We start from the raw sequence: 12,861 nt of genomic DNA on the forward strand, positions 1-12,861 counted from the left end.
CTGATTACCATGTAAGGTATTTACCATCCTGATTTTACAGAGGTGATTCTTTTACTTTTCTTTAATTAAAATCCTTCTTTTAAGATCCTGATTGCTTTTTCATTGTTCTTAAGATCCAAGGGTTTGGGTCTGAGTTCACCTATGCAAATTGATGAAGATTTTTATCAAGCCTTCCCCAGGAAAAGGGGTGTAGGGCTTGGGGGGATATTTTGGAGGGAAGATGTCTCCAAGTGGTCTCTTTCCCTGTTCTTTGTTTAACATGCTTGGTGTTGGCAGCATAGGGTTCAAGGACAAGGCAAAGTTTGTACCTTGAGGAAGTTTTTAACTTAAGCTGGTAAGAATAAGCTTAGGGGGTCTTTCATGTACCCTAGAGTTCAGAGTGGGGAAGGAACCTTGACAAGAACCTTGGGTTTTCAATTTGGCATATTGAGGAATTTCCATCAGACTCTTGGCAAATGACTAGATAGGTCATCAGAAAGATAGGTAAATGAAATAATAAAGCTCCAAATATCAAATAATTAATGTCTAACCAGCAAGCTCTCTGAGATTTAGTGAGTGGAACTCTAAATCTTTCTCTAGTCTGACAGCTAATATGTCAACAGGCTTTATTAGAGTTTCATTTTCATATAATTAACAGGAGCCACTTTCTTTGTTAAACAAGATGATCTGTGGGAAACAGCAATGTATTTATAAAACTAAGTAAGATTTTAAATAAGTCTGACCGACAGTGCAGGATTCTCAATCAGTCTTCTGTGACTTTGGTTCAGCAGCCACTGATAAAGCACAGCATACACAATCTCAAGAAGTCAGTTTGATATTTAAAGTTTACAGAGCACTGACTGACAATAAATGTTTACTTTCAGTGCTGTTTCATGTTTGGCAATGGTTGTGTTTATTTTTAAATCCTCATTGCACAGCTAAATGTAAAATAGCTTTTGGTAGAAACAGCCCAGGAGCCAGAATATCTTTATAGTCCATATGGTTGTAAAATTTATTGTGGATTACCCTTAGGCACACATCAATCAGTAAACTGTCATCTTTGCATTTTCTATATTGACAAGCAGGACAGTTGAACTTTCTTCTCCTCCTCTTTCTTTAAGTTATTTTTATATCAGGACATTTATTTATAGCAATCTAAAAGCAAAGATCACAATAAGGGAAAATGCATCTGATTTCTTTCCAGATTACTATCTGGCTATTTTTCTTTATTATTAAATTACAGTTTTCAGCTTAAATCATGTTATAGGGTACTGTGCCTATGCCATTGTGGTTAAATTAAGAGACACATAATACAAGTGGTCTTTTGGATGAGATGTATATCCAAGGTTCTGACCCACTTGCAGTAATTAAAGATCCCATGGGACTTTTTACAAGAATAAGAGTGTCTTGACCAATTCCAGACGGGGCCTATCCATGAGTCCATTTCAAAAGGATATGATATTCTTCCTCCCTTCCAGCTCTAGACAACTGCATAGTTTTGCTGCATGCTCCTAAATATCTGGTTCATTCCACCCCAGGGATGGTTGCATTTCAGTGTGTGTGTGTTTCTGTGAATGATTCCTTGGCCACAGTCTTGTGTTCCCACATCCACAAGCAGCTGGGCCCTGAATCACAGTAGAATTAGCACAGTTCTTCTGTGCAGGGTAATCAGGTAGGTGGCAAGCCTGAGAAAGGTGGCCAGGCTGCAATCATTGTAGACCATAGAGCTGTGTTCTGTGGGGATCAGGACACCATCTGCAGCAGCATCAAGACGGTTTTGTGTCTGTGAATAGACAGAGGTATAATTTATACACACACAAATATCTTCCATCTCTGTGCAAAGCCCAAGTCCTAATTCTTTGTGTGGGAGCTCTTCACAGGCCAGGGAATGGAATCTTCCTCACAGGTGATTCTAAAGCAGCTGCATGTGTGGAGATTAGTAGTGGACCCACATAGCTGCTCAGATACCATGATGATGGACCCAGCATAAGAACCTTGAGGTAATCAAGACAATTATGCAATATGGTCCCCGTTTTTCACTATGACAGTAAGTGAGAATTGTAAACAAGCCAGGCCTTTAAAATGAATAAACTTCTCGTACATGAAGAGGTCACTACAGAAGCAGACCTGATATCAGAATCTGTCCACAGTAAGGTAAATGAAGCCTTGATCCAAGGCCAAGTTTTATTTGGATTGATTTTCTTTATTGACAAAGGTAAGCTAACAAAAGAGACATTAACCAGAACAAGTACAAATTGTGCAAGTCCAGAACAGCTACCAGTTCTGACCACACTATGCATTATGGAACAGTTCTGCATTAAAACTACATTGTTTCATTGTTGTTCTGTTGGGCTTTATGCAACTGTGTGAGTAAAGTTAAGATGAAGTATTGAACGCCTCACGGGACTGGTAATGGGACATAAGGGGGTTTACTTCCAGGTTCCCAGTTCAAACCCAGTCAACATCAGTAATTACTAGAAATGTTTTCCATTTGAAGGCTGTTAGGGGGTCTTATGTGAAAAGAGTTCGGGATCTCAGTCCAGTTTCCAATGGAAAAGTGTCAGCATTAACCAAACACGCACCATCACAATTGACATCAATTAGCACCCTACAGAGGCACAAGGGCTGAACTACCCCTCTCAAAGGAAGAGATTGTCACTCCAGGTAAGGGCTGAGGCATAATGACAGGACAGAGAGAGATAGCTTGCACAGCTACTGCCCAGACTGCACTTGTTCTGCAGATAAACAGCAGACTCTAGTCTTCAGGGCTGTCAGACTGGCATTTTTTAAAAATAAGAACATTGTGATACGGTGTTTGAAGGGCCGGCTGCCTAGCAGTTAGCATACCTGACTTCCAGCCCATGGTTTCTCTGACCGGACAGCAGGGGTGACTAGTTCCTGACCTTAGGCTGGGAATCTTCTGGCCTTCACCTGAATCTGGGCCTCAGCCCTTGGGGGGGGGGGGTGTAGTAGTGAGACCCCAGCCCTCCCTCTCTACCATGACCTAGCCCAGGGCTCCGTGGGAAGCAATGCCAGCAGGATCCTCTGAACGGAGAATTCAAGTCCACTGCCCTGGGCTACTTCCTACCTATGTCCCTTCAGTTTGCGGCATAGCCCCTATCGTCCAAACAGTCTGTAGTGGCTCAACTTGAGAAGCGCCCCCTCGTAGAGCTTCTGCTGCATCCTGCCACAGCCTCAAGTCCTCTGGGCAGGGTGGATGTAAGCCCCACAATGTCTTGAAAGTCAAAATAGTAAAGTTCACTCACTGCTGGATGCTCCCCAGTCTCCTCAACAGTCTCTCCCGGTCAAGAGTGCTTCTCCTACAGCAGTTGTCCTGTCTGTCAGGCTTGTAGTGATGGCTCCCCTCCAGTAGAGAGGCAGGACTATCTTCAGCCTCTTCACCAGTCAGCCCTAAACTGAGCCAGCTTCTCTCCTTTTCTTCCCCCTCCAGGCCTGCCATTGGACTATCTGGGCCCATAGGCTCTCTTTAACCTCTTTTCTGCTGGTGAGAGGTTTCTCTGATCCATCACACACATTTACAAGAAAAATATGAAATTGTGCCATGCCTTGTATTTCTGTAACCTGCTCAGTTAGGGATGTTCCCCTTGGTCTTAATTTGACACTAAATGAAGGTATAATTATAAAACTTTATTAAATATTTCTATTATTTGTATTATAGCAGCACCTAGGAGCCCAAGTCACGGACCATGACCCCATTGTGCAAGACATTATACATCCTTTGAGCCCTACACACAGTCTATACCATCCCCTATATCACAGTCTTCTCACTTTTCATGGAAAGCCTTATCTTCTAACCAAATAGAAGTTTTGCCATTGCCTTCAGTGGAAGTCAGACTGGGCACCCGGAGAAGATGTACTATGTTTGTCCAAGGTCCACATATGTCTTATTTTGCTAGACTGTGATTTGTGTGTCCATGGGCATTCATGAGACTAACTCCTCCGTTTTCACACACCTGCACCTGCAAAAGGCTTTGTCTTGTGAAGGCATTCTTATGGTTTGCATTGAACGGGTGGATGGGATGTACAAATTATTACTGTTATTCATTATTTGTATTACAGTAGCATCTTAGAGGCCTCAGTTAAGAAGCTGAACCGGGTGTACTACAAGCTTGTGACAATCCCGGTCCAGACACCCCGAAGGAGAACAAGGGATTTAAACCCCAAAGAATAAGGAGTTGAATCGACTGATTGTATAGAATGTTTTTGTGCTATAAAAACATGTTGAGTAAGGTCTTTTATGAAAGCTTGTAATGTTCTAAACTTTAATAATCGGAGGATTTGTATACAGACTATGGTTATGATTTTATGTATTTGTGAATATAGAGAACTGTGCTCATAAAGCTTTGACTGCACCTCACAGTAGGACTGTGAGTGATCAGACCGGTAGAGACACCTCCCAAGCCAGTTGTTTACATGAAACCACTTCAAGTACCCACCCATTGTCCAGCCCAAGAAAGGACAGCCATGGCCCGCTAAAGTTAATGGAAAGACAGACATTCCAGCTCTGAAATCAAGAGGAGTTTTCCACAGTTTGAATAAACATGAGTCACCAGGGACCAAGAGGGAGGAAAACAAAAGGAAAAAAAGCCTTTAAAAAACAGACTTGTGCCTGTGGTTTGACATCCAGAAACTGAGGGACAGTCACTTGGCAGACTCTGTACATGAATTGCTGGATCCTCCCTATAGCTAAAGGGTATGCTGGGAAACAGTTCAAAGGCAATAGGTAACTTGTATTAGAAAAGAGATTTTATCTCATATGGAAGCATAAAGTCTGAGGTTGTGCCCATAATCTGTATGTTTGCTTTCCCTTCCTATTTCATCTCTGAATCTCTGACTTTTCTATTAAATAAACTTTTTGTCTGTTTTTACCCCAGGCAGGTCTCTGTTGTACAAACTGTGTGGAGTGTGTCCCCCAAAGTGAAGTGATGACTGTCAGGCTGGTTTCACACACTGGGGGTGATGAACCAGAGGGGGAACAGTCAGGGTGTGTGATAGTTAAGAACTTGAGAAGGACAGATTTAGGGAGACTCAGGACTGAAGGGCTGTTGGTTTCACCCTGCAAGGAGTAATAAGCTCGTAAGACCTTGGGTGAGACCTTGTGCTTGTGGGGTGGCTATTGGTGTCAAGGAATTAAACCAGAGCTGCACAGAACAAAGGGCCCTAAGATTACTGGACTGGCAGTGACAGAAAATCTTATTCGTCTAGGTGATCCCCAAAGCATCACAGTGCTGTACAAACAGATAAAATAAGACCGTCTAGGCTCCAGAGAGCTCAAAAAAATCTTTCCGAACAAAGGGAGTCACATGTCACTTTGCGCAATGTAGCTATGTTATTCCCACAATCAATAGGGTGATAAAGGTGATATTTTCTCTTGCAGAACAGGTCTCTATCGTTATCAGCTTCTCCCCCCATTACACTCTTGTTGCTCTATGACTTTAGGTATTTATGTTCAGTCAATTTATAGATAGGGCCCTACCAAATTCAGGGTCCATTCTGGTCAATTTCACAGTCATAGGATTTTAACAATGGTAAATTTCATGATTTCAGCTATTTAAATCTGAAATTTCACAGTGTTGTAATTGTAGGGGTCCTGACCCAAAAAAGAATTGTGGGGGGATCGCAAAGTTATTGTAGTGGAGGTTGCGGTACATCTCTGCCTTCAGAGCTGGGCAGCTAGAGAGCGGTGACTGCTGACTGGGAGAGATGCCGCCAGCAGCAGTGCAGAAGTAAGGATGGCATGGTGTGGTAGAATCATAGAAGATTAGGGTTGGAAGAGACCTCAGGAGGTCCTCTAGTCCAACCCCCTGCTCAAAGCAGGACCAACACCCACTAAATCATCCCAGCCAGGGCTCTGTCAAGCTAGGCCCTAAAAACCTCTATGGATGGAGATTCCACCACCTCCCTAGGTAACCCATTCCAGTGCTTCACCACCCTCCTAGTGAAAAAGTTTTTCCTAATCTCCAACCTAGACCTCCCCCACTGCAACTTGAGACCATTGTTCCTTGTTTGGTCATCTGCCACCACGGAGACAAGCCGAGCTCCATTCTCTTTGGAACCCCCCTTCAGGTAGTTGAAAGCTGCTATCAAATCTCCCCTCACTTTTCTCTTCTGTAGACTAAATAACCCCAGTTCCCTCAGCCTCTTCTTGTAAGTCATGTGCCCCAGCCCCTAATCATTTTCGTTGCCCTTCACTGGATTCTCTCCAATTTGTCCACATCCCTTCTGTAGTGGGGGGACCAAAACTGGATGCAATACTCCATATGTGGCCCCACCAGTGCCGAGTAGAGGGGAATAATCACTTCCCTCGATCTGCTGGCAATGCTCCTACTAATATAGCCCAATATGGTATTGCCACCTTTATTTATGTGCTGCTGCCTGCAGAGCTGGGCCCTCAGTCAGCAGGTGCTGCTCTCCTGCCACCTAGCACTGAAGACAGCAGTGCAGAAGTACGGGTGGCACGGTATGGTATTGCCACCCTTACTTCTGTGCCGCTGCTGGCAGAACGCTGCCTTCAGAGCTGGACACCAGCCGCCACTCTCCGGCTGCCCAGCTCTGAAGGCAGCGCAGAAGTAAGGGTGGCAATACTGTGACTCCCTTAAAATAACCTTGTGACCTCCCTGCAACTCCTTTTTGGGTCAGGACCCCAATTTGAGAAACACTGGTCTCCCCTGTGAAAGCTGTATAGTATAGGGTAAAAGCATACAAAAGACTAGATTTCACGGGGGAGACCAGATTTCACAGTCCGTGACATGTTTTTCATGGCCGTGAATTTGGTAGGGCCCTACTAATAGATTAATCTGCTTCTTTAAAAGGTTTATCAGCTAGTCACATTACTCCATCATCTAGGCGGATTTACATGAATGATTATTATCATGGAGCTTGTATACTACAGAACCAGGGCAAGAAAAAGGGAAACTGTTATTATTCCAGTACTCTTGATGTCAAATTTTGATCTTACTGTAACTATTGTAAGATGAAAGTGTAACATGCAGCATATTTCAAACCTAATGTACACTGGCCAGTCTTCAGCCTCATTCAGACATTACCCTGTATTGTGTTTTTCTGGACAGGAGCCAAGCTTTCCTTCCTGCAATTCCCATGATTCCTGGAAACAGAGTGAATCTTCTAGAAAACCGGGTGTCCAGTCAGGAGAGGACCACAGCTGTTCTCTTAGATCAGGCCTTTCGAATCAAAGATGACATTGTTTCTTATCTTCAAGGAAGTAAGGGCCATCAACAAGGGGAGGCAACAGCACGACAACTGCTGGAAAACCACATACAAACTATTACAAGCATAGTTAAGAAGCTCAGCCATGATATAGAGGTAGGTCTGCATTTGTTTTTGGAGCTGGTGGGATTTGTTGCATCTCTAGTTTCCTATGATTCAGTCAGGACCAATATATTTTTCAACTATAGAAAGATACTTAATATTGTATAAGCAGCTAATATTAATATATTTTTGCTCTCCCTGGGAGGCCAGCTACCCACTTCTGCCCCAGTTACTGAGCATGGTACAGTTCTCAGAGGATTTTTGGCCTTCTTAAAAGGTTAGATTTTCTCCTGTGGCTAAGATCTGCCTCAGCAGGGACATCAGGGAGCTAATTACAGTTCCCTGATTCCCGTATGCAAGGAGCATTTACAACTGGCCAGATATGGACAGATTCAGGCCCCATTTTGTTTCCAGAGTGGCACAAATGGCCTGGAAAAGGGAAATAATTTGGCCCAAAGACTCTGCTCATGAGAAGTTGGAACATGCTTGGACTTGTTAAAAAACACATGGAGACATAGCATACAGGTTGGCCTGATGAACAAACACACCCATAGTTGTTTAGGGCTTTGTGATGGGGTGAATTTCTAAAGATTTGTATCCAAACCCTTTAGGGATGGATATCTTTCAGGATCAAGTTTTTCATCAGATTTCTAATCTGTCATTATTTCAGCTGGACCAGGGAACACCCTCTCTCGCCCTCTAGGAGTGCTTGCAGTTCCATGTGAAACCAGGAAATGCAGAGGCTTGTGAAAGTAAAAATAAAACAGTTAATAGAGCTTAAGACTGTGGTAGTTAAATGAGAAGACTGAGAATTTTAAACTATTGAACCCTTAAGAAAAGCTAACAATAAAGTTCTCAGTGGCACTCACCAGACATACGGAGGATTGATAGCAACTCCAAGATTAATTGTACTGAAATTTTCACTTAAAATTCCTCTGTTCCACACTTCAGCACTTGAATTTGGTCTCCAGATTTGCTGCAGCCTAGCTTCCCAGCACACCAAGACAACAGTGCCATGGGGAGACCTTGAAGTACTGGTGCCTTAACTCAAGGGCACTTGGTTCCTTCAGTGCCACTGCCTCAGCAGTCCTGCACCCCAGGCAGCTGTGCTGGAGGAAGCCAGTGTCTCTGCACCAGGGCACTAGAATTTGAAGGTTTCCCTGGCATTGCTACCTCAGCTCCGTGGAGCAATAAAGCAACAGAGGCCTTTGATAGGGCACTTCAAGCCTTGGTGCAGAGCTCCCTCACAACCCAGGCCACCTGGATAGCACCCATCCCTCCATCCAGGCATCGACAAACAAACCACTCATCTTCCATCCCGTATGCTCACTGACCCACCTTCATTTCCCCTGGTGCACCATCAAAATTGTACTGAGACAATCCCTTCCCCAAAGAGCTTACACTTCATTTGTTCTGTTTATAAAGTGCCTAGCAAAAGGGGGGACCTGGTCCATAATGGGGGCTGGTAGGTGCTCCCACAATACAAACATTATTAATTATTATAAGGAGCTGGGGTGAGCATACATATGCTTAAAATCTTCATAAATTATAGCCTTAAAAAAAAGGTATACAAATCAAGTAATTTACCCTCCACCCCCAAAATCTGAGTACTTTAAAATTGTTAAAATCTTGGGGTATTCTGGAATTCATTTTTTTAACTCCACCACAAAATGTAATAGTTACTATTAATTCAGATCTTGGCAAAGGCAACTGATAGGAAGAATTTAAGTTAACAAACTGTTCCCAGAACCATCCTGACATTTTGATGACATCATTAACGATGCTCAGCAAAAGAAGTAACCACAATACAGTCATCAAACAGTTCTGGCTGGTGTTGCATAAGAAACAGCAGGACAAACGCAATCAGTGTCATATGGAAAACAACAAAACCATTAGTGAAAGAAACGCTTAAAAATGATTGAACACTGACTTTGACAAGCATTGAAGAGCTTTCACAGGTGCAGTTATTTGAATATATTTCACTTCCCCAAGGTTGGCAAGTTGTGGGAATTTAATACTGTTTGGAGTCCAGGGAATTAGATGAAGAACTGGAGTAGTGATTTCTCTCAATAAATAGGATATTGGTGCTTTCCATCTTAATAAACGAAAGAGAGATACTGCTTTTGTCAACCAAAGAGCAGGTGTCTTTCATCCAACATTTCATCTTTGTGAGTTTATCACACCACATTTGCCTTGTTAGGCATACTACAAATGAATCATTTGAGCAGTGCTAATGCACTTGAACTTTTGAGAATAACATTTTTCTACCAAAGAACAAAAATAAATGTATAGTCAGGGCTCACTATTTCGGATGCATGCCACGTGCATTGTCACTAGAGCTGTGAAGACAGAATGAAAAGATTGTCATTACATTTTGCTCTCCAAATTTCTCAGCCCCCTCAGTTCTCCCATGCGCCATCTCTCTCGGGCCAATGCTAGAATGCCTCCTTCTGCTGCAGAGATGGTAAAGAGCTGATGTAGCGGCCACTTACGTTAGGGGTATCTTCTGGTGGAAGTAGGGCCCTGATGCCTGCCCTATGACCGCTTTGCACCAATCTAAGTGGTATAAAAAGAGCCACAGGGCAACGATAAATCAGGCCTATAATTTTTTCTGACTGTTTGACAGTGCATTAAAACAAGTCAAAAAAATTTCTGTTAACTCTCAGAAATACATGGGATGAGCTCAGACAGTCAGGGATTCAGAACAAGGGCCATGTGTCTTTCATCTATATCACTTCAACAATGCAACCAAAGTCAGCTCAATATCTGCAATGCATCACAAAAGCTGCCTTCAAAACTTTTGCTAAGTTCTGTGTAACAAAGATAAAACTGTACCCAGCTTCAATAATAATTTTACTGATTCAAAAATGTTGCATTAAGCACTGCGTGTTTGAAGAAGCTCCAGGAACTTGACAACAGGCAAATCTCAAATTACTCTGATTTTACATAGAATGCTTTACTCAGCTCTAATCAATGGATAGCTTGAAAAGTCTGCTACAGTGTTTGCACAGTATGGGAGTTTTCAATGTATGTGTCCTCTCTCCTGCTTAAATTGGAACTCATCCTAAAATGTTTACTCAACTCTGTTAGTTATATCAGACAGCATCAGAGGTGGGGCTGGTAGCACAGTTTCATGTTAAGGTTGCCTGCCAGTTCCCATTAGATGACCCTGTTTTCAGTTACTTATAACTTTGCCAAACCTTATCTGTTCAAGCTCAAATTTCCCATGCTGGGTCTGTGCCTCAGCTTCATATACATATATATACACACACACACACACACACACACAACTTCAGCCAAAATGGAATAGCCACTTCTGAGAACAATGCTAATGAAAAATATGTTGTTTTTCCCATGTTAAAATTACAGAGCTGTGCTTTGGATGTATTAACTGCTATATAATGCTAAGTCTCTGGGAAAAAAAGTCAGGTCCTAGACATCTCATTGACTCATAGATTGTAAGGCACAAAGAGACCATCATGATCATTTAGTCTGTCCTCCTGCATATCGTAGGCCACAGAACTTAACCCACCCATTCCTGTAATAGGCCGATAACTTCTGGCCAAGTTACTGAAGTCCTCAAATCTTCATTTAAAGACTTAAAGTTACAGACCATCCACCATTTATTCTAGGTCAAACCAGCAAGAGACCCTTGTCCTATCCTTCAGAGGAAGGCTAAAAAAACTCAGGGTCTCTGCCAATCTGACCTGGGGAAAATTCCTTTTCAACCTCAGATATAGCAATCAATTAGACCATGAGCATGTGGGCGAGATCCACCAGCCCAACACCTGGGAAAGAATTCTTGGTAGTAACTCAGAGCCCTCCCCATCTAGTGTCCCATCTTGTAGTAATTGGAGATACTTGCTAATAGCAATTGCATATGGGCTATATGTCATTGTCAGCTCTCTCTTCATACCATCCCCTCCAAAAACGTATCAAGCTCAGTACTGAAACAAATTAGGATTTGTTTTTTGCCCCCACTACTTCCCTTGGAACTTCACGTTTCTGATGGTTAGAAACCTTTGTCTAATTTCATGCCTAAACTTCTTGATGGCCATTTTATATACGTTTGCTCTTGTGCCAATATTTGGCCTTAACTTAAATAATTCCTCTCCCTCCCCTGGTGTTTATCCTCTCATGTATTTATAGAGAGTAATCATAACTCCTCTCAGCCTTCATTTTGTTAGGCTTAACAAGCCAAGCTCCTTAAGTCTCCTCTCATAAGGTAGGTTCCCCATTCCTCTGATCAGCCAAGTTTCTCTGCACCTGTTCCAGTTTGAATTAATCTTTCTGTAACAAGGGAGACCAGAATTGCACACAATATTCCAAATGAAGTCTCACCAATGCCTTGTATAATGATAACAACACTTCCCTGTCTCTACTGGAAATACCTCATCTGACACATCCAAGTATTGCATTGGTCTTTTTCATGGCTGCATTATATTGGCTGCTCTTGATCATCCTGTGATCGACCAAAACACCCAGGTCTTTCTCCTCCTTTTGTAGCTTCCAACTGATACATCTCCATTTTATAGGAAAAATTCTTGTTAGTCCCTAAGTGCATGATCTTTCACTTTGCATTGTTAAATTTCACCCCATTTCTATTACTCCAGTTTTCAAGGTTGTTCAGATCTTCTTGTATGATACATCCCAACTTTGTGTCACCCACAAATTTTATTAGCGCACTCTCACTTTTTGTGCCTAGGTCATTAGTGAAAATGCTAAGTAAGATTGGTCCCAGCACCAGTCCCTGAGGAACTCCATTGGTAACCTCTGTAACCAAAAGCATCCCTGTATTCACACTGCACACACCATTGTAATAGTCTTAGCACTAAATATGCTTTGGGAGGTATCATTTGAAAACTGATAACTTGCTGGTCAATAATATTGTGGTAAAATATGTGTAGCAAAATTATATGTGAAGTTATTAATTCCCCCATATAATGTTGCTGGCACATGTTCAGACCCACACAGTCTTGACTAGCCAAAAGTTGTTAAACAGTTCTATCCTAAACAAAGGAATGTGTGTTTACTTCGGTTTACCTATAAGCAGTATACAGGGTCCTTGAGGCAGCAGGAGGGGAAATTACAGGAAACAAGGCAAATCTGTATTTCAGCATACACAGGTAGAAGAAAGAGCATGGAGCCAACTTCACCACCAGACTCCACATCACCTTCTTTATGGTTTGAATAAACTTTGCTTTGAGGGGTAATCCTCAGAAGAGTCCACTTAAAAGGGTGACTGGACTATAAAAGTGAGTATTGGAATCAGGCATGGAGATTGCATAAGCATCTCCCAGATTCCTAGTTTAAAGCTCTTTCAATCAGTAGTGCCAACCTCCTTCCCAGAAGTCTATTTCCCTCCCTGCTCAGGTGGAGTCTATCCCATGAGAACAGTCCTCTGTCCGTTAATGCGTCCCAGTGGTCGAACATCCCCAAACCCTCCTTACAGCACCACTGCCTAAGCCATTGTAATCTTGTCTCATCTTCATTGTCCTGTTCTAGGGACAGGTAGAATTCCACTGAAGATCACCTGAGCTCCCATTTCTTTTAAGTGTCTTTCTTGGCCTGGTGTAGTCTTCCTTAATGCGC

General features: G+C 42.6%; 1 protein-coding gene across 11 annotated transcripts in view; it reads left to right on the forward strand.

The window, feature by feature from the left end:
* Nucleotides 1–12,861, forward strand: part of FAM81B (family with sequence similarity 81 member B) — a 98,627-nt gene that overhangs the window by 18,187 nt on the left and 67,579 nt on the right. For all 11 annotated transcript variants that reach the window (XR_012668473.1, XM_048850608.2, XM_075128580.1 and 8 more), the window contains one exon: nt 7,071–7,323. Coding sequence is in view for 10 of the 11 variants with exons in the window: in XM_048850608.2 (XP_048706565.2) it covers nt 7,071–7,323 (253 nt within the window). In the remaining variant the exon portion in view is untranslated. The remainder of the gene's footprint in view (nt 1–7,070; nt 7,324–12,861) is intronic.

This window comes from Caretta caretta, chromosome 5 (assembly GCF_965140235.1).
Source record: "Caretta caretta isolate rCarCar2 chromosome 5, rCarCar1.hap1, whole genome shotgun sequence".
In the NCBI taxonomy this organism is placed as follows: Eukaryota; Metazoa; Chordata; order Testudines; family Cheloniidae; genus Caretta; species Caretta caretta.